The sequence below is a fragment of the Pempheris klunzingeri genome, chromosome 22 (assembly GCF_042242105.1).
Source record: "Pempheris klunzingeri isolate RE-2024b chromosome 22, fPemKlu1.hap1, whole genome shotgun sequence".
NCBI lineage: Eukaryota > Metazoa > Chordata > Actinopteri > Acropomatiformes > Pempheridae > Pempheris > Pempheris klunzingeri.
In genome coordinates, this window is record NC_092033.1 from 16,083,661 (window position 1) to 16,105,159 (window position 21,499).

A 21,499-nucleotide genomic window follows, 5' to 3' on the forward strand; every position below is an offset into this window, starting at 1 on the left:
GCGGTCTGGGATTCATATTTATTAAACATTTCTCAATGCTTTGTACTAGACTTTGTTTTTTTTTTGGTGGAACTAAAGGTAAAAAATCGTAATATCTGAGAAATGATCAGATAACAAAAAATATCGACACACTGAAAATTAATCATATTTTCGCAATCTGATAAAACTGAATTTACGAGCTTTCAGCTGTACTCAATGAAAAACTCAAGAACAATTGCAATGGCCAACACAACTAATATTACAGTTGGTTTCTCCAAATTCAACAGAAAATGCTTATTTTAATGTCTACTGCAGTCTCAAAATTATTCAATTCCTTCTTGACAAGCATTTTTAGTCCTTTGTAGAGCATCCTTTTGCTGTTCTGACCTGCTGTAAATGTGATGCATAGCCAGACACCAGGTTCTGACAGCATTCCTGAGGAACTGTAGCCTATACCTCATGGGCAAGAGCCTCCAGCTCTCTAATATTCTTGGGTTTGTGTGCTTCAACCGCCTTCTTCAAATTCCACCATAGATTTTCTGGGGGATTCAAGTCAGGCGACTGTGACAGCTCTACGACTGTAGTATCCACAAGAACAAGACACTCAAGCTTCAGCTTCCTCACAGACAGCATGGCATTTTCTCCCACGATTTGCTGATACTTGATTGAACCCATGTTGCCCTCCAAACACTGCAGGTTTCCAGTGCCAGAAGAAGCAAAGCAACCCAGGAACACTTTACTGTAGGCAGCGTATGCCTCACTCTTCCTCCTCTAGACATACTGCTGGTCAATAGACCCAAAAAGTTCCAATTCAATCAATCAATCAATCAATCTTTATTTATAGAGCGCCAATTCATAACAGTGTTATCTCAAGACGCTTTACAAGAGCAGGTCAAGACCAAACTCTTTAATGAAGAGAGAGACTCAACGATTCAGGAATTAAAAATTAAGGATTCAAGAATCCCCACATTAGCAGCACCAGATATTATATTACGCAACAGTGGAAAGGAAGAACTCCCCTTTAAAACTAGTGATGGGAATTTCGGCTCTTTTTAGAGAGAGAGAGAGAGAGAGCATGGAGGCCTTCAGTGTTTAGTAGGCACATTTGAGTGACATTTAAGTAACACTGAATTGATAGAGGTATTATTATACTTTGAAAAGCATTCCTAAATGTATGTAGTCTCAATTGTTTGAATTGTTTTTAAGTGTTAGTTGTAAGTAGTCAAAGTGAGGAGCCAAGTTGTGTTGACTGTGTTCGCTTTTCTGATTCAGCTGGTGATTCGGTGACCAAGCTTGACAACAATGTTGCTGGCCTGTAAGCGTTGCAGCCCTTGGTGCTTGTAACTCCACCTTAAAAAAACTCACCAGCCAGCAATGACAAAACAGTGAAACCAACCCTCAGTGACCTGTTGAGCTTGTTGGACAGCCTTCTCTTCTAACAATCGTAAGAGGCACATGATTTGGACAGCACCTTTCAACCATGCAGAAAGACAGATCATCTCTTCCAGTGAATCTCTACTGAGGTAAGACTCATGATATGTTTATATTAATCTCACCATATTCAAAGTTAAATTTCATGGTGTTGTGATCCAGTGTGGGATGGGTTAAATGTTTGGCATCAAACAAAAACAATGACTAGCTAACTATAGTAATAGAATAACCCGAAGTGGTCCACTCCATATCATGTGTACTTTTACTTCACTTAAAGATTTTGCTGTTAATACTTACTGTTTAACCTACTGAGAAAATGTATATGTTCCCTCTTTTGTTTATTTCTGTACAAAATGTCATTTAGCTGTCTCAACTGTTCTCAGCTTTAAACAAGTTCAGAGGCTCAACAAGTGAATACTACAGTACCTGTACTTGCAGAGTAAAGCTGAACTAAACACAACTTCACCTTTGTTTCCTGCACATCATTGTAGTGCAGTTTATTCAGATATTTCAATATAAATCCTGAGCAGCACACATGTACACTTCAATTGCTGGCATTCTACGAGTGCAGTTAAAAAAGTAAAGACGTTTTTTGAGCAGAACCTGAAATCATTTAAAGTTCACTTGTGATCAAAAAGTTCCAATTCAATCAATCAATCTTTATTTATAGAGCGCCAATTCATAACAGTGTTATCTCAAGACGCTTTACAAGAGCAGGTCAAGACCAAACTCTTTAATGAAGAGAGAGACTCAACGATTCAGGAATTAAAAATTAAGGATTCAAGAATCCCCACATTAGCAGCACCAGATATTATATTACGCAACAGTGGAAAGGAAGAACTCCCCTTTAAAACTAGTGATGGGAATTTCGGCTCTTTTTAGAGAGAGAGAGAGAGCATGGAGGCCTTCAGTGTTTAGTAGGCACATTTGAGTGACATTTAAGTAACACTGAATTGATAGAGGTATTATTATACTTTGAAAAGCATTCCTAAATGTATGTAGTCTCAATTGTTTGAATTGTTTTTAAGTGTTAGTTGTAAGTAGTCAAAGTGAGGAGCCAAGTTGTGTTGACTGTGTTCGCTTTTCTGATTCAGCTGGTGATTCGGTGACCAAGCTTGACAACAATGTTGCTGGCCTGTAAGCGTTGCAGCCCTTGGTGCTTGTAACTCCACCTTAAAAAAACTCACCAGCCAGCAATGACAAAACAGTGAAACCAACCCTCAGTGACTTGTTGAGCTTGTTGGACAGCCTTCTCTTCTAACAATCGTAAGAGGCACATGATTTGGACAGCACCTTTCAACCATGCAGAAAGACAGATCATCTCTTCCAGTGAATCTCTACTGAGGTAAGACTCATGATATGTTTATATTAATCTCACCATATTCAAAGTTAAATTTCACGGTGTTGTGATCCAGTGTGGGATGGGTTAAATGTTTGGCATCAAACAAAAACAATGACTAGCTAACTATAGTAATAGAATAACCCGAAGTGGTCCACTCCATATCATGTGTACTTTTACTTCACTTAAAGATTTTGCTGTTAATACTTACTGTTTAACCTACTGAGAAAATGTATATGTTCCCTCTTTTGTTTATTTCTGTACAAAATGTCATTTAGCTGTCTCAACTGTTCTCAGCTTTAAACAAGTTCAGAGGCTCAACAAGTGAATACTACAGTACCTGTACTTGCAGAGTAAAGCTGAACTAAACACAACTTCACCTTTGTTTCCTGCACATCATTGTAGTGCAGTTTATTCAGATATTTCAATATAAATCCTGAGCAGCACACATGTACACTTCAATTGCTGGCATTCTACGAGTGCAGTTAAAAAAGTAAAGACGTTTTTTGAGCAGAACCTGAAATCATTTAAAGTTCACTTGTGATCATTACATCACTGTATTTCGAGATATAACGGAAAATTGTAGTTACCAGAAGGACAACAGTGAAAACAGATATTAGTAGCTTGTTGTCAGAGTGGTGTTGTTTACAGAGTGGTGTCAGATTGCAAAATACTGTAGTGTCCACATTTATTCAAATGTTTAGCAAAGTGTACATGTTAGGCTTACCTGGGAATGAAGCATCATGGTTAATAGTCTTAGCAAGTCTAAATTAAAGTTAAATTTTGCTCAAAATCTTATTCTTAGCATAACAAGGTGTCAGTTACCCCTTTGTTTTTTACACTTTCATCCTGTAGCAGGTGACCAGGTCACAGTGCTACGCTGCAGTCACAGATGAAGGCTGATCACCAATCATGAAGGTCAGAGCCTGGATTAGAGGGGAGGTCAGCACTGGCCTTCCAAAGTACAGTGTCGTCTTCGTCTTTCTGGCTTTGAGTGTATTAATCTTTGTGCTACGTCACATGACCATCTTGGAGGTAAGAACTTGGGTTTTAGTTGGGACTACTTGTAGTGTGGATTTGGTTAGAAATTTACGTTAGTCAGATTAGTAGTCCATCTCCTCCACAGAGATCTATAACGATTCATTAGGGGAAATCAGTGAGGTATAATGACTTTCATTTGGATTCATCTCATCTGTGGAGGTTGTGATAAGGCTAAGAGTCCATGATGATTTGTGGATTTATATGTATATGTACACTTGTATAACAAAATTCAAACAGCCTGCATCATGCCTCTGGGACAATTACAAAAATATTCCAAAAGATGAATTTCAGTGAACAAAAAAAACAAAATTTGAATTTAACATTCAGGTTCTTGCCTTGTGTAAAGCAGATTGTGTGTCTTGGAGCTCTTATTTTTTTTTTTTTTTACTGTGGGTCAGTATTAAAAGCAGAGCAAGTGCTACATGGGAGACACTAACACTTCTTATCAAACTCCCCCAAAATATTTTGTGCACTGGGGTAGAAAGAATCTTCCTTCTTAGCCCTTTTGTTTTACTTAATTAATACATTTTCTTTTAGTACATTTGTTTGATGCACCCCTGTCTCCCTCTCTCTCTACCCCCTGCTAGTTTCAGCATAAAGTCAACCCCCCCTTAAACGCCACCATCATTATCCAAAGAGTTTCCACTGTCCCTGACACACATCACAGCTTCTGCACCTTCCAGCTGCTGTCCCCTGAGGACGCTCAGGAGGAACGCCTCCTACTAGACTCCATTACTTGGCCTGAAACTCCAGTTTTTCCAGATCCTCTTTCTCTGGTGAACACCACTGATCCTGCCCACAGCAAATTCGTCATTCTTCCACCACAGAGAGGAGGAGGACAGTGGCATGTAGGAGATCAGCTGGAGGTTATGATCAACATGTATGACTTCAAGGGACGTCCCAAGAAATCTGGGGGAGACGTCTTACTCGCTCGGCTGCACAATCCAAAGCTTGTTGCAGGTGTGGTTGGACATGTGGTGGATCATCTCAATGGCAGCTACTCTGCTGTATTCACTTTACTGTGGGAAGGAAGCGCACAGGTTCAGGTGATGCTAAACATCATCATCTTAAATGTGATTGTACTATAGGTGTTTCTAATCTATCTTCTAACTGACCCTGCATTAAGTCCCACCCCTCGAACTGACACAGGTCAATTATAATGTATAGTGTAGTTGAGACCCCATCCGTGATGTCTTCAACTCCCACCTACGGAGGAATTTCCCAGACGTCCCGTGGAGCTTTCAGAATCCAAGTGGCTCATGTTCAAAGCTTCCATTTCGATTCAAGAATCCCCACATGAGCAAGCATCAGATAGAGAACACAACCAGTACAGAACCAGGTTGGACAGAGAGAGAGAGAGAGAGAATAATAATAATAAAAGCAACTATAGTACTGACAATAGAAATATAGATGGATGGATGACTTTCTTTGTCTGTACTGATATGAATGAACATAACTGGACTAAATGAAAACTCTCTGTCTCATCAGGTGACGCTGGTTCACCCTAGAGAGGCTGTCACAGTGCTGCACAGGCTAAACAGCAAACAGCCTGATAGGGTTTACTTCAAAAGCATCTTTCGTTTAGGCTCACTCTCTGAAACTACCATCTGTGACATCTGCCTGCGTCCAACCCGACAGCCACTGTGCAACTACACTGACATCCGTACAGGCGATCCTTGGTTCTGCTACAAGCCAGAGAAACTGAGCTGTGATGCCAGGATCAACCACTACATGGGAGGATATAGACATACTCTTGAGGCCGAGGAGAAGAAGCTCTTTCAAAGGTGAGTGAGCAGAGCGACGGGACTGACTTGTGAGACCTCTAATAAATACATACATACTGTGTTACCCACGCATTGCTTTGGTGGAAAATTTCAGGAGTTTGTAAGTACAGGCAATAAATACTGAATGTGGAGATGTTTAATATTTCAAAGACAACTAGTGCAGCGACCCAATGGTCGATCTGAACACAAAGTAACAAGAATCTATACTTAGATGATGCTGCTACAGCGCCACTTATTGGCCCAATGGCACCAAATTTGCCATGGTCACACATGTCCACCAAATGTGGTGCAATAACATAAACCATTCAGAAGATTTGACATTTTTTTGTATTACTACCCTGCCCACAGCAGTTGAGTAAATGATTTGAAAATTTGTGAGAGTTAACACCTTCACTTTGGTAACTAGGTTGCTCAGGTTGCTGGTGCCTACAAAAGGTTTCTAGTTTCTGGGTTCTTTCTAGGGGTGTTGATGTGGCTCTGAACCAGGGTTCAGGGTCACTGGGCCAGATTTAAAGTTGTTTTTAGCAGGGGTCAATTGGTCAGAAAAACTAAGTAGATGGGTCTTAAAAAAATGAGTCAAAAGGAGTCAGGAAAGGCAGTCTCTGCAGTTGAGCTCAAGTAATCTTCAGGAGTCAGAGTTCAAGGCAGCACAAACCTTTAATGCCGGCAGCAAAGGGAGAACAATCTATCTGCACATTATATACAGTCAGAGAGTTCTGAGCTCTCACATACATTGCACCAGCTTATATTCCCTAAAGGCTCCACCTGTTTTCCTTTCGTCACATCATAAAATGACCAATCGATTTATCCTGCAACATTACACCATTATATTCATTGGTCAGTTTTGGGGCCTAAACTTTGCCATCCTCAGAGTGGGGATTCTAGGGACTTTCCAGCTGCCTGCACCTGCACGGGCATGCTTCCCTTTTTTTAAATTTACGCTATATAAGCTTTACACCAGTATCTTTTAAACTTGCCTTGTTCTTATCTTTCCAAACTAAGTTACTCCTTTTATTACACCCTTATTTCTTAACTCTCCTTTGCTGCCTTTTTTTTAAAAAAAAATGACAGTGTTTAATGTAAGTGCACTTGTTTTAACATACAGTGTAGTGTAAAAAAGACAAGTGTTGCGCTAAAAGAAGTGAAGTTTGCACGCTGCTATATTGATTTAAACACTGGAACTATTGAAATAATGGAGTAAACACTAGAACAGCTACATATATGCTGAAGGATGTTATGTCGATTGAAGTTTTAGTAATTAGTCTGACTATGACTTATATTCTTCACCATGGTTTGAATACATTTACTCCTCACTATGATTTTACATGTACTCATCACTGGACTGAAGTAAAACTGTGTGTATCCCTCACTCATTGACCCTCACTGTATCACATATTTACTCTATGTTAAAACAAGCGCACTTACATTAAACACTATAATTTTTAAAAAAGGCAACAAAAGGAAGCTAAGAAATAAGGGTGTAAAAAGAGGAGAGAGCTTAGAATAAAAAAATAAGAACAAGGTAGGTCAGAGAAATATTGGTGTAAAATGTATACAACATAGCATATAAAAAAGGAAAAGCATGGTGCAAGTGCAGGTGGCTGGAAAGTCCCTACAATCCCAACTCAAGGATACATCACCCAAGTCCCATCTGGTCAAGAAACATAATGGTGTAATGTTACACTACCGACACCTGACCAATGATTATAATGGTGTAATGTTACACTACCGACACCTGACCAATGATTATAATGGTGTAATGTTACAATATAACTAGATTGGTTATTTTGATGCTGTGATGAAAGGAAACCAGGTGGAACCTCATGAGAATACAGTTGCAAGAAAAAGTATGTGAACCCTTTGGGATTACTTGGATTTCTGCATAAATTGGTCATAAAATATGTTCTGATCTTCATCTAAGTCACATCACTAGAAAAACACAGTCTGCTTAAACTAATACTGCACAAAAAATTATAAGTTTTCATGTTTTTATTGAACATAACATGTAAACATTCACATTGCAGGGTGGAAAAAGTATGTGAACCTATAACTGGTTGACCCTCCTCTGGCAGCAATAACCTCAACCAAACATTTCCTGTAGTTGCAGATCAGACCTGCACAACGGTCAGGAGGAATTTTGGACCATTCCTCTGTACAAAACTGTTTCAGTTCAGCAATATTCTTGGGATGTCTGGTGTGAATCGCTCTCTTGAGGTCATGCCACAGCATCTCAATCGGGTTGAGGTCAGGACTCTGACTGGGCCACTCCAGAAGGCGTATTTTCTTCTGTTGAAGCCATTCTGTTGTTGATTTACTTCTATGCTTTGGGTTGTTGTCCTGTTGCATTACCCATCCTCTGTTGAGCTTCAGTTGGCGGACAGATGGTCTTAAGTTTTCCTGCAAAATGTCTTGATAAACTTGGGAATTCATTTTTCCGTCGATGACAGCAATCCGTCCAGGCCCTGAGGCAGCAAAGCAGCCCCAAACCATGATGCCCCCTCCACCATATTTCACAGTTGGGATGAGGTTTTGATGTTGGGGTGCTGTGCATTTTTTTCTCCACACATAGCGTTGTGTGTTCCTTCCAAACAACTCAATTTTGGTTTCATTTGTCCACAGAATATTTTGCCAGTAGTGCTGTGGAACATCCAGGTGCTCTTTTGCAAACTTCAAACGTGCAGCAATGTTTTTTTTGGACAGCAATGGCTTCCTCCGTGGTGTCCTCCCATGAACTCCATTCTTGTTTAATGTTTTACTTATTGTAGATTAGTCAACAATAATGTTAGCATGTGCCAGAGATTTCTGTAAGTCTTAAGCTGACACTCTAGGATTCTTCTTCACCTCATTGAGCATTCTGCGCTGTGCTCTCACAGTCATCTTTACAGGACGACCACACCTAGGGAGAGTAGCAACAGTGCTGAACTTTGTCCATTTGTAGACAGTCTGTCTTACCATGGACACATGGACATCAAGGCTTTTAGAGATACTTTTGTAACCCTTTCCAGCTTCATGCAAGTCAACAATTCTTGATCGTAGATCTTCTGAGAGCTCTTTTGTGCGAGGCATGGTTCACATCAGGCAATGCCTCTTGAGAACAGCAAACTCAAAACTGGTGTGTGTTTTTTATAGGGCAATCTCATCACATTGATTGGACTCCAGGTTGGCTGACTCCTGGCTCCAATTAGCTCTTGGAGAAGTCATTAGCCTAGGGGTTCACATACTTTTTCCACCCTGCACTGGGAATGTTTACATGTTGTGTTCAATAAAAACATGAAAACTTATAATTTTTTGTGTGGTATCAGTTTAAGCAGACTGTGTTTGTCTAGTGATGTGACTTAGATGAAGATCAGAACATATTTTATGACCAATTTATGCAGAAATCCAAGTAATCCCAAAGGGTTCACATACTTTTTCTTGCAACTGTATAAGCTGATGTATTGTATGTGAGAGCTCAGAGCTCTGACTGTATGTATTGTGCAGATAGACTGTTCTCCCTTTAAAAACCGGGATTAAAAGACTGTTTGCTGCTCTGAACTCTGTCTCCTGAAGACTGCTGAGATTGACTTTCCTGATCACTTTTCTGACTTGAAGTTTTGATCTATTAGCCAAAGTGTTCTCAGATCCATTGCGCACTGTTAAAATAACTATAAATCTGGCCTAGTGGCTTAGAACCTTGGTTCTATGCCACGTCAACAGCATACATGTGATACAGTGAGGGGCAATGAGTGAGGATCACACACAGTTATACTTTTTTGGTCCAGTGAAGAGTACATACAAACCATAGTGAAGAGTATATAAACTATATTCTGAGTGACTGTCTACTTTAGTTTTAGTGTCCCCTTTTATTCTATCCTTACGTTATCAGAAAGTTCAAACACTTCACACCAGCATATTTCTTGTGACTCCAGTGATTCTACACTATTACAGTGTTTATAGCAGCTTACATATTTGGATTTCTTTAAGTACAACACTTGTCTTTTACACTACAGTATGTGACCCTCTGAATATGCTTAAATTCCACAGTGCTCTGTAGAGTCCTGAAGAACTACATAGTCTGGTGATAATTATTTGTGCGTTCATCACTGCGACCGACATCCTCGACATTACACATAGTCACAGGTTCTATTTATACAACAATATCAGTTATTGTCCTCCTTTCTTGTATTTCTGTTGTTACATTGTAATGAGTGTAAGAAATAATTTATTGTTTTCTTCAGTGGTGTCAATATGAAAGTCTCCATTCGGGCCTCAGGACCTGCCAGTGTCACTGTTTTCCCAAAAGGGGAAGGTAAAGCACATTTTTTTTCTTTTGCTGCCTCTAATAATTAAAAACTGAATGTAATACGGACAATGAAAGTAAAACAAGCAGAGAGGAAAACATTTTATCCCTTTCTTTTGAAGAGAGATGTATTCTGGCCAATTTGAAAAGATCCTGATGCAGCACCAGCTATATCTATATCTATTCTCTTGGAAGTCTTAAACAAAAACAATGAATTTGTAACACATAGGTTTGGGAGATACCTTTGTTTAGGTATTTTAATAGGTTTTGTTGACTATCCTTGCCCTTTTATTTCCTCTCAGGCCAACCACAGGTGCAGAACAGCAGTATGAATTCTGGACTCTCTGGTTATTACTACCAGGGTGTGTGGCGAGCACTAGATGGCACCACAGTTCGCCAATTCAACAGCTCTGCCATCAGTCAGTGTCTGAAAGGCAAGGTGGTCTACATGTATGGAGACTCCACTGTCCGGCAGTTTTTTGAATACCTCACTGCAGTACTACCAGGTAGCTGATCCACAGAGATTTCTGTCAACAGTTTGATTTTGTTCACACTGCAGTCTAATCTGTTCCCTCTGTCAAATGTTTAGATCTTAAGGAGTTTAACCTGCACAACCCGAAGAAAACTGGACCTTACATGGCTTTGGACTATGCAAACAACATTTTAGTGAAATATCGCTTTCATGGTACTCCTATCCGTATTGCCCCTGTCCCAATCAGTGAGCTGCGTCACATTGCCAATGAACTTGATGATTTAATTGGAGGCACTAATACTGTCGTAGTTTTTGGCATCTGGGCTCACTTTGGCAGTTTCCCTATGGAGGTGTATATCCGGCGGCTGCAGAGCATCCGCAGGTCAGTGGTCCGGCTGCTGGACAGGGCTCCAGGCACAGTGATCATCATCCGGACAGGGAACCCCAAAGGTATGACGCTTACTGCAGCACTAACAAACAGTGACTGGTACTCAATGCTGCAAGACAAGGTGCTCCGAGCCATGTTCAGAGGTCTGAATGTTCATCTACTGAACGCCTGGGAGATGACCCTGGCCCACCACCTGCCACACAACCTCCACCCACAACCTCCCATCATAAAGAATATGATTAATGTAATTTTGTCCTACATATGCCCTCAAAAGGGTGACTAGTTGTCTATGACCAATACTATGGGGTTCTAATTACAATAAGATGAAATATGAGGACATCCATCCAGCTGCTGTCTACCTTTAAGAGATAACGTGTATTTCAAGGTAAAATGTGGTCACTGCAGTTTATCATAGTTTTCTTTTAAGTTGTGTTGTGGTTTCTGGAAACAATAACAATCCTGTCGTTTCAGAATCGACTTAGAAACCCTCTGTAAATCCACATTGGTCACTTTCAGTTTTCATGAATCAACTGGAACTTGAACCACTTATTTTTTGGGGAAATATTACTATTTGACTGTAGTGTAAAGGAATAGTTTGACATTTTGGGAAGTGCATCTATTCACTTTCTTCTTCATGATTAGATCAGAAGATTGATAAAACTCTTGTATTTGTCCTTTAACCATGAAGATGAAACCAGGAGGACAGTAAGCTGAGCTTAGCACAAAAACCATTAAGTACAAACATTTATGACCATTCACTGGGGCAGGCAGGTAACCAGGCAGGCCTTTCTTATTGCATGATCCAAATCTTCATCAACCTAGCTACACGAAGGCTGCAAGCTCTAAGGTTGTTGTTGTTTCACATAGCAATCAGGACAAAAATAGGCACAAATAGCAGGCTTATGCCCAAAGCCTGCTCCCTTTCAGTTAACATGTTATTTCTCTTTTGTCTCAGTTTAAAACAAAAGTGGCAACAATTTGTGGTAAAGTGGCTCCCTGGAGTCTTTGCTAGTTGCCTCACAGTCTCAAATTGTCCTTTGTACACTAACTAGATATGCTAGTTTTAGTTTATTATTGAGCTTTTAAAAGTGCTGGTACATGAATTTTGTTACCTTCAAACAGAGCTAGGCTAGGCTGTTTCCAGTTTTTCTGCCAAACCAGCTGGCTGCTGGGTTGCGGTGACCAGATGTCCCGATATCAAGCTGGGCGTGCCGAGTCCCGACAGATTTGTAAAACACTAAATTACCACAATGATATAAAAAATAGATGTCATTACATTTTCTGCAGCTTTCAAATAAAACCATCCTAATAAAATTGAGATCCACATCACTGGATCTGAGCATTTTAGTATGAAATTATATCAATAAGATAAGATAAGACTTTACACCTTTTCCCATAGGATGGAATATTGATAAATAGTTACTCCTACAGGACACAAGGGGGAGCTGTGTCCTCAAAAATGCAAAACACCTGAACCAAAACTTCTACCTGCACTGTGAAATGAACTCGTGCAACGTTTCTCGGATCGAGGAAATGACCAGTGTTGCCAACTCCTCAGTAAGGAAAGTAGCTGTTGGCTGTCCAAATCTCAGCCCAGAAGCCCACGCCACTGCTGGACAATCTTGTCTATCTCTGCAGCAGAGTAGCCAAGGAGCTTGGCTAGTTTTTTCTCTTTCTCCCAGGCTCTTATTGTGCTTTAGAGTTTCCTCTACATTGAAAACTGACATGTACTGCAATGCTTCAGTGTTGTCCTGCAGTCTCACCCTCAGCTCATCAGAGAGGGAGATGATGAAGGCTACACATCGCTTTCTCACACTGTTCTTCTCTTCAGGCTCAAGGTGGAGCTCAGCTGCCTTTGACTCAAGAAGGTAACCAATGTACGGTTTGGGACTTTTGGGACAACATTTGAGGATCACTGTAGATGGACTAGGGGGCAGCATGGTGGTGCTGTGGTTAACACTGTTGCCTCACAGCGAGAAGATTCCAGGTTCAAATCCCAGTTTGAACCTGGAATCTTTCTGTGTGGAGTTTTGCATGCTAGCGTGGGTTCTCTCTCTCTCTCCGGGTACTCCGGCTTCCTCCCACAATCCAAAAGACATGCGAGCTGGGTTAATTGATAACTCTAAATTGCCCGTAAGTGTGAGTGTGAGAGTAAGTGTTTGTCTGTCTCTGTATGTGGCCCTGTGATTGGCTGGCGACCAGTTCAGTTGGGACTGGCTCCAGCTCCCCCACCACCCTGATGGATAAGAAGTATAGATAATGGATGGATGGATGTACATGGAGTATAAAACCTCAGCCATGTAGCAGTGTTCACTGGACTTGGTGAATGTGAAACACACTTTAAGCACCTCCCACTGGTCCAAAATGTGTGAAACCGCTGGTTCAATGGAGAGCCACCGTGTGGCACACACCTTGGTTATCTGGAAGGGTTTCTCCCCACAGTTGATGCTCTCATATATGGCTTTGTAGGCCTCCCTGTGCTTTGGAGACACTGAAAAGCAGTTCTAAGTCTCCCGTACCAAGTGCTCCACACTACGGGGGGGTGGTGCCATTGGAAGCATGACTTACAGCGAGCTGCAGAGAGTGACACACACAGCGAGTAAGAACCAGATCTTTGAGGCCACACTCCTCCTTCAGCACTTTATGGAGCCCATTGTTAGTCCCCGTCATGACAGAGGCATCGTCGGTCCCTGTCCCCAGGAGTTTGTCATTTTTAAGACAACACTTCTCCAGGAAAGCCACAACAGCTCGGGCTATAGATCTGACATCTCCTCCCTCCAACTCAACAAGCCCCAGAAATGTGTTTGGTGTCACTAAAGCACCTCATCACCCCCCCAGGTACTTAGAAACACCTCCATCTGTGGACTCATGGAGGAGGAGGAGGCTGAAACGCTGCTCACCCACATCTGCCACCAACGTTTAGAGAAAGTCTGGTGCTAGAACACCATGAATCATTTCCGTGCACTTTGTCCTGTGCATTTAGAAGTGAGGAGCAGCAGTGGAGTCTGAGAAAGCAGCTTCACACGCTTCCCCAGTGTGACCACATGGGCGGCTGTGGATCAGTGGTAGAGTGGGTCGTCCCTCAATCAGAAGGTTGGCGGTTTGATCCCCAGCTCCTATGGGTCAACATGACAGCATGGAACATTGTACCTTTGAGACTGCTTTTACCATAAATATGGTAACATATAATTTTTCAGAAAGTTGTGTGATAATATACAGGTAGAAGTTTGAGTTCAGGTGTTTTGCATTTGTGTCCTGTAGGAGTAACTTTATCAAAGTTCCTCCACTCGTTTTCTCTTTTTCACTGTTTTTTCTTTGCATTTATTATATCTTCATATATTTTTACTTTTCATGAGTCATTAAATGATATGTGTTAGCACTGTTCATTTGGGATCTGTGAAGTGTGTGGACCTGCCCGTTGTGCTCTTTTCTGTCCAGGAAGCCACATATAGATAGAGGCCAGATATGGATGATGCTCACTTATTGAGGTTGAGGTTTCGCCAAGCAGGAAATTGTTGTATCTTCAGTGTACATTATCCAACCTGCTCCAAACTTGTCATTAATAAAACTCCTGGCCTGTATTATTATTAGTATTATTAGTAGTGGTATTGTTATTATTATTATTATAAGACTCTGGACTCACCTGGTGCAGGAATTTACCTCTGTGTAATAATTTTTTAATACATATTTTTTATTCATACTTTTATATATTTATATTTTACTTTGTGTATGAAGTTTATTCTTATTCTTTTGGAGCTGTGTGTAACAAAAAGCAATTTCCCTTTGGGGATTATTAAAGTAATTCTGATTCTGAAGACACCTACATGCCAGTTAGTGACCACAGTCACTGCGCCACCTAGTGGCAACAGGAAGTAAGACTTTTGTGCCAATCATCATTTGATTTGCATGAAATTTTCACGGTGTAGTCAACACTTCATATGCTGAAATATAGGAGATGATTAGTGGCTGTTCTCTAGCGCCACCTAGGGGACACACGAAGTGACTCCTTGATGCACTGTCCGAAATACATGAAAACTCTGAGCTTGGCATGGAAGGGTCGGCGTCCGGCTACAGGATGAAGCCGCCGTCCAACCCGACGTGCACGAAGGTGCGAGGGCCCTCCAACGCTGCTTGCAGCTTTAATTATTTCTATAATTATTCAGGTGATAACCATTGTTACTGTTTATGAAGGCTACTGTTCATGTTGTTAGATGTTTGATAAAAAACAAACAAAAAAAAACTACACCGTACACACTTAACAGTTCACTGATGACAATAACTAATTTTTTTTAAGGCCAATGTTTAAATCATACATCATCCGCCTCTACGAGAAACATGTTTGCTGTGATAATTTATCATAAGAAATTAGCCATTCAGTGAAATTATACATGTTAAACCACAGGCCATGGAGCCATGTTCTTAAGGAAGCTTATTTGAAGAACACACAGTGCAGCAGAAGCACAGTTGGAGTTGGATTTTGCGAACCCTTCAAAGACCATTTGAAGGAACGAGCATATCTCTTACACTGAACAGAACACATAACTTTTGGCAGAGGGTGACCTTCCTAAATATACTTCATATCTGTTCTAGCCCATTTAAAACTCAACTTATTTACGTCAGGATGCTATTGATTTACATTTGTTGATAAGGTGTGTAATAGTCGGTGTACACGGCAGTGATAATGTAATCATTCATCCTCCGTATCAATCCCCCTCAGTCCTGGTCATAATCACACTTGCATTTAGAAGCCCTTATCAGAGCGGAGAAGCTGGTGGAGCTGTGAAATGTGGCTGTGTGGGTGCTGGGCGGAAGTCACCTCATTTTTAAAAAATGTTTTATACCACTGTTTAACTAGTTCATCATCACCATCCTGCTTAACATAGAGTGATATGACAATACATATTATATGATGTACAGCATGTGACCCTCTATTTATTCTGTATTTCTATTGCTATGTTATAAAGAAAAGAACAGCATTACTTCTTCTGCTTCACTATGTCGATGAATTATCATGTTCAGACCAGAATAGACCATCGACTGTTGTGTAAGATCCTCTTTTTGGACTGTTTTAATATCGATAGCAGAGGTCCATTCCATCCTGTGAGTTCAGACGAGCACACAGTGTGACTGTACTTTCATTGTGGTTACTTTGTCTCAGGGATGGTAGAACCATTAGAATGTGTCATTTTCTCGTAGATGTTCTAACCTGAAGCCAAACGCTGGCTTTTATCCAGTTTGGCCATGTTTTATGCTGTTTAACAACTTATTTGGTTAGCCTATTGAACTTGGTATAAGTTGTGCGGCTGATGTGGTTCCCCTTTGGAGTTGGTGTACATGGAGACCTCCTCAAGTGTCCCCATGTTATAGTTGTGTTCAAAATCAGGTTCAGTCAAGGAACGTTTTCTGGTGTCTACCATATTGTCCTGGCCCTGATCTGTGCCTCATTGGATAGAATCCTCCAGCCACACAAAGTATACAGGCAAGTACTGCTTCTTATTTTGCTGCAGCATTTCTAAATTAATAGAAGACTTTTTTCCACCTGGTGGCCACTACAAATATGCATTCAGTACTCTACTTCCAAACCACTTATACCCTTTGGCAGGTAATAAAGAGTACTCAAGTAGCGATTCAAACATTTTAAAAAACCCATTCATGCTTTCTTCTATTAACATCCTAAACATTACGAACATGCTATGAGCCATAGAGCCAGAATTCCATGTCACATGTTTATTAACTCAGTGTGTAAAATGTAGAATGGCATTCATTTCTTTAAGGGGACAATAAAGTTTATCGTATAATAACTATTAAACAAAGGGCTTTACTTATCAGCAGTTGCTCGCACAGCTTCCTCATCTTTATGAGGATTTCCAGACATGACGGATCTTTTCCTCAATTATCTGCCCTTGCGCTCCTGATGGCTTGTAAAGTACACCCAGTTTTAAAACCTGCAAAAATAAAAACCTCATGAAGAAAGATATATGCAGCCACACTGTGGTTTGAATTAACATCACAGGAGACTTCAGTAGCCTCTATAGTGATCATCTCATAGCCGCCGAAGCTTAAAATTTCCCCCAGCTGTCATTTCGGCTGCAATTTGATCACCTGCTCTCTTGTTCTCTTGTTCACACAGCCTCACCTGAAACCAAACCCCTGCAGCAATAAACCATAAGACCTTCGTATTATTACAATAATAACAGCAATTAAAACACAATGTATAAATAAATAAAACCAACTGGAGACGAGCCACAAAGTTAGCTACAAAATCTAAAACTGACGAGCGTAAAACATTGAACTGATCAAGTCATTTACATCATGATAACGTAAATGACAAAAGATAATGTGATGATATCGTCACGCACAGAAAACAGAGGAGAAATAAGCCAGGGTTCGAGAGTGACTGGTACGTTTTGGGGAAGGAGCTGCCTCTTGAAGTGTCAATATCAAACATGACCATTCTGTCATCAGAGACAAAAACTTTCAAGCAAACCCAGAGTAAAAACTAAATCAAGAGTGTGGCCTTGATCACGTGTAGGATGTGTTTGAGGTTAAAAGATTCACAACTACCTAAAAGTTCAAAAGCGAAACTGCTAGCGGGGTCGTCCACGTGAATATGAAAATTTCCAACCAATAAGATTATGCCTTAACTAAGAGCAACAGAGGACATAAAACCAGAGACATGAACTAATAAGCTACAACTAGGTTTTGGGGGACGATAAATAGCTACAGCATGCTTTGTGGCTGTTGTGACCCACAATTCTCTGCACAGCAGAAGATGTGTGACATCAGCTTAGCCACCAAAACTAAACAGACAGATAGTAGCGCAATACGGGTGTCCGTTTTGCATGACTGCGACTGATGTATGAGCAGAGGGTTAAAGGTGTGACACGTCTTAGCATAGCCAGGACTTCACTTTTTCACTATCCCAGGTGTACAAACTACCTTGGTGTGAAATGCAGATGTCTCTGAGAGCTGATTGTTCTGTACTCCTGTTATCCAGTTAGTTTCAAAGGGAAATTGCATTGTTGACATAGCATGAAGGGGTAGGGTCTCTTCCCTGCAGCAGTTGGGAATGAAAGAAGGAAGGAACGAAATCTTTCAGGAAATCAGAGTAGCACTTGGTGCTGATCCAGCGATTCCTGGCAGCTCAACTGTTCTGGTCGGACTGCGTGTTTACAGCTGATGGAAAGCTGTAGTTATGTAAGATCAGGATTGCCAGAGGGGCTGCAGGCCTCAGAAATATGCTGTTGACTACCCTGCACATATTTCATCCAGAGAGTTAATCATCAACTTGAAATATTGTGAATTTAACACTGACACACACACACACACACACACATAGAGAGAGAAAAGATGGGTAAGGTATGTTCTTGGAGGGGAACCTACACCTAATGAGGTATTACTGTTTGCCCGTTGTGAAACAAACACCACAGTCCTTTACTGATTAACATAAGGTGCAGAGATCCAGGGAAATAACACATTGGAATTCAACGGTGGATCTGAGCAATCAGAGTGTCAATTTGTGCCTGGCCTGGGTGCAAATAGACAAATAATGGTTGTCTGATTATGTCCGACGTAGTGATGATAAAATTCCATAAATAGAGACAGATGTGGTGGCTAAATGGTTTGGATACAGGACTTTCACATCCTACCTAGAAATCTATTTTGTTCTTTATAGAAATTTAAATTTTCCAGCTGCAGTTTGGTTAGATTTAGGCATCAAAATTACTTGGTTAGGTTTAGGAAAAGATCATAGTGTGGGTTTAAATAATATGCTAAATACAAGTGTAAAAGGTAGAGTACATTCAACACAAAACATGCTCTTTCATACATACGCCTGGGTGTAGGTAGTCACATTGGATAGTCCAACACCCCCCCCCCCCCCTCCAGCAAGCAGATACACTGTAAAGAAAGAAGAGTGTAGTGACCCGTTTTCGCCAATCGATCAGGGGCACCTGGTAGCTGATGGTGAGGATGTTTCAACGCGTGTAAATGACATGTCCACTCCGCTGCTTAATCCACAATATGGTGCTGTTTATGTTCTTTGGTTCCAGTTTCCAATAGCAGATTATCAATTCTGAATTAAACAAACAAACCTGACACACCACGCCACGTCACGGTCTAAAACTGTTTGCCTCTCTTCATCAGCCACACCTGGGTGCATCACCTGGCTGATTATCTGCCCTCTCACAAGCAGGGATGCCCCAAGTGGTGGGAAGCTCACAGCAAAAATAAACAAAGGAATTTAGGCTTTGTGTTTGAGTCTGGATGCTTTTTTTTTTTTTTTTTTTTTTTTTTTTATTTACACTCACGGCCGGTTCATTTGACATATAGACAGCAGTTGCGAAACTATTTCTCTTGAATTGTGACCTTTGCTGCAACTGTGCCTTGTTGCCTCCTTTTGCAATGACAGGAGTATCTTGGATATCACCAAAAGTTGGATCAGAAACAATCTTGACTTGGTACTCAATGAAATTGACAATGTCCTTAAAGCCAGCCCGGCGACCATGGATTTCAAAAATGTCACATGCTTTCGCCCTCCATTTCTCTTGTTTTTGTATTATCATTTTCATGTTGGCAGGCATATTGAGTTCATCCAAATATCACAGCTCCTGCATAGTGTTGCAGCATTCAGCCAAGCACAACGCATAGGCTTGCAGGCCTTTTTTATCCTCTGCCTTAACAGTGGGCCATTCAGTTAACTTGTTCACATAGGCAGCTGTGATTTTTAATTCATTTCCAAAATGTTTGGTAAGAAGATCTTTGGCAGCATCATAAGCTCTGTCTGATGGTAAATGTTGGCAACTGCGAACCAGCTCTCTAGGCGAAGTGAATTGTTCCAAATAGTACAAGCAGTCTCCTTTTTGCTCGGTTTCCACACATTGCTCAAAGGCACTCATGAAAGCCCTAAATTGCAAAGGATCTCCATTAAAAGTAGACACGTAGTTCTGTTACTTCATTTTGTTTGTGTAACAAACGGTAGAGAGCTTCATTGCCTTGAAAAGGTGTTGCTTGAGCACTGAGATTTACATTTGTGTGATGTGCTTGTGTGTTGACAGATGCTTCCTGCTTGGGAGCAACTTCCAGCTTTGCCTTTGGGACGAAAAGCTTTAAATGAGGCTTGAGCCTCAAATAAGATGCCATTCCATCTGAACGTTCACTGTGTTTACTTGCCACACTGCTCTGTGGTGAGGAACTTAACACTGCCAATTTTGCAGCAGATGCTGCCAGTTGTGTTTCAATTTCCAATTGTTCCTGTTTCTTCCTTATTTGCTCTGCTTGTTCCTCCAAAGCATGCTTTTTCTCAAGTGCAGCAGCACGCTCCATGAGCGCAGCCTGTTCTGCCTCCGCTTGACGCCGGGCAGATGATGTGGTAGACCTGTTGGACTTTGAGACATAACTCTTTGAACATCTGGAAGTGTTGGATTTTACACTGGAAATGCTGTCCTGAGGCTCCACATTAATTCCCTCAGTCCAAGGCTCCACATTTGTATGAAGAGTTTGGGAATCCACTTCATTCCTTTCTGCCTGAGGCCCTCTGTCCAACTCATCACCCTCAGCAACTTCTATTGTCAACCAACCATTAGTTTATCAGTGTGATGAACTCATTGACAGATAGCATTTTTGCTTTAAACCATGTTTCATTCTTTTCAAACTCATCTGGTGGCAAAAACTTCAATAAAGATTGATGGTTTGCAGCAGCTTCATCACACAGCTTAGTATATTTCGCAAATGTACTTTTCACCTCTTTTACAAAGCTTTTATCACCCATCAAATTAACAATCATGTTTTTAAGAATGACTGCATTTTTTAATTTACTCTCTCTCTTTTTGCAGCTTTTCAACCTTTGCCATTATGGCCTTTTCTGTCAATTTAACAGAGCGCTTTTTCACAGAGAGATCCCCCCCCACACACACACTTGCTCCTAGATCAACTTGTTTTTCTGTCTCTTTTAAGAGTTCAGTCTCAATCTCGTTTTCTTTAATGTTCATGATTATGCAAATAATCAGTCTTTGTCATATGCATATGCGCACAGTCGCGTAAAGATGTGTGCACACGTTCACCAGTAACGTTACCCTCTCAATGGCCATGTAGTGTGGAGCTACACATACCTCAGTGTTGGCAGGCATACAGGTGCGCTGTGCTGACGTCCTGGTTCCTCCTGACTGACTGCAGCTCCAGTAGCTCCGGAACCAAACAAAGAAGAAAGCCGCTCGACCTGCAACAGCATCCAGCGCTGTCCTCAATGAAGCAGGTTTAGACTTATTGTAGTGACCCCTTTTCGCCAATCGATCAGGGGCACCTGGTAGCTGATGGCGAGGATGTTTGGACATGTCCACTCCGCTGCTTAATCCACAATATGGTGCTGTTTATTGTTTATGTTCTTCGGTTCCAGTTTCCAATAGCAGATTATCAATTCTGAATTAAACAAACAAACCTGACACACCACACCACGTCACGGTCTAAAACTGTTTGCCTCTCTTCATCAGCCACACCTGGGTGCATCACCTGGCTGATTATCTGCCCTCTCACAAGCAGGGATGCCCCAAGTGGTGGGAAGCTCACAGCAGAAATAAACAAAGGAATTTAGGCTTTGTGTTTGAGTCTGGATGCTTTTTTTTTTATTTACACTCACGGCCGGTTCATTTGACATAAAGACAGCAGTTGCGAAACTATTTCTCTTGAATTGTGACCTTTGCTGCAACTGTGCCTTGTTGCCTCCTTTTGCAATGACAGGAGTATCTTGGATATCACCAAAAGTTGGATCAGAAACAATCTTGACTTGGTA

At 41.0% G+C, this 21,499-nt stretch overlaps 2 protein-coding genes across 3 annotated transcripts in view; one reads left to right on the forward strand and one right to left on the reverse strand.

The window, feature by feature from the left end:
• LOC139221955 (NXPE family member 3-like) overlaps positions 1-21,499 on the reverse strand; it is a 265,241-nt gene that overhangs the window by 165,900 nt on the left and 77,842 nt on the right. The gene's annotated exons all lie outside the window — the stretch shown is intronic.
• On the forward strand, positions 2,705-11,043 carry LOC139221959 (NXPE family member 3-like). Its single transcript, XM_070853907.1, has 7 exons — positions 2,705-2,755; positions 3,605-3,784; positions 4,378-4,836; positions 5,279-5,574; positions 9,792-9,862; positions 10,156-10,359; positions 10,443-11,043. Exons 2-7 carry the CDS (start codon positions 3,662-3,664, stop codon positions 10,994-10,996), a joined length of 1,707 nt encoding a protein of 568 aa, XP_070710008.1. The 5' UTR covers positions 2,705-2,755; positions 3,605-3,661; the 3' UTR covers positions 10,997-11,043.

What these genes read in the sequence shown, in the direction of transcription:
- LOC139221959 (XM_070853907.1), top strand. Translation starts at nt 3,662, where the DNA reads ATGAAGGTCAGAGCCTGGATTAGAGGGGAGGTCAGCACTGGCCTTCCA. An exon ending in GTCACATGACCATCTTGGAG is followed by an intron (nt 3,785 to 4,377) that starts GTAAGAACTTGG and finishes ACCCCCTGCTAG; the next exon opens with TTTCAGCATAAAGTCAACCC. An exon ending in GAGAAGAAGCTCTTTCAAAG is followed by an intron (nt 5,575 to 9,791) that starts GTGAGTGAGCAG and finishes TGTTTTCTTCAG; the next exon opens with TGGTGTCAATATGAAAGTCT.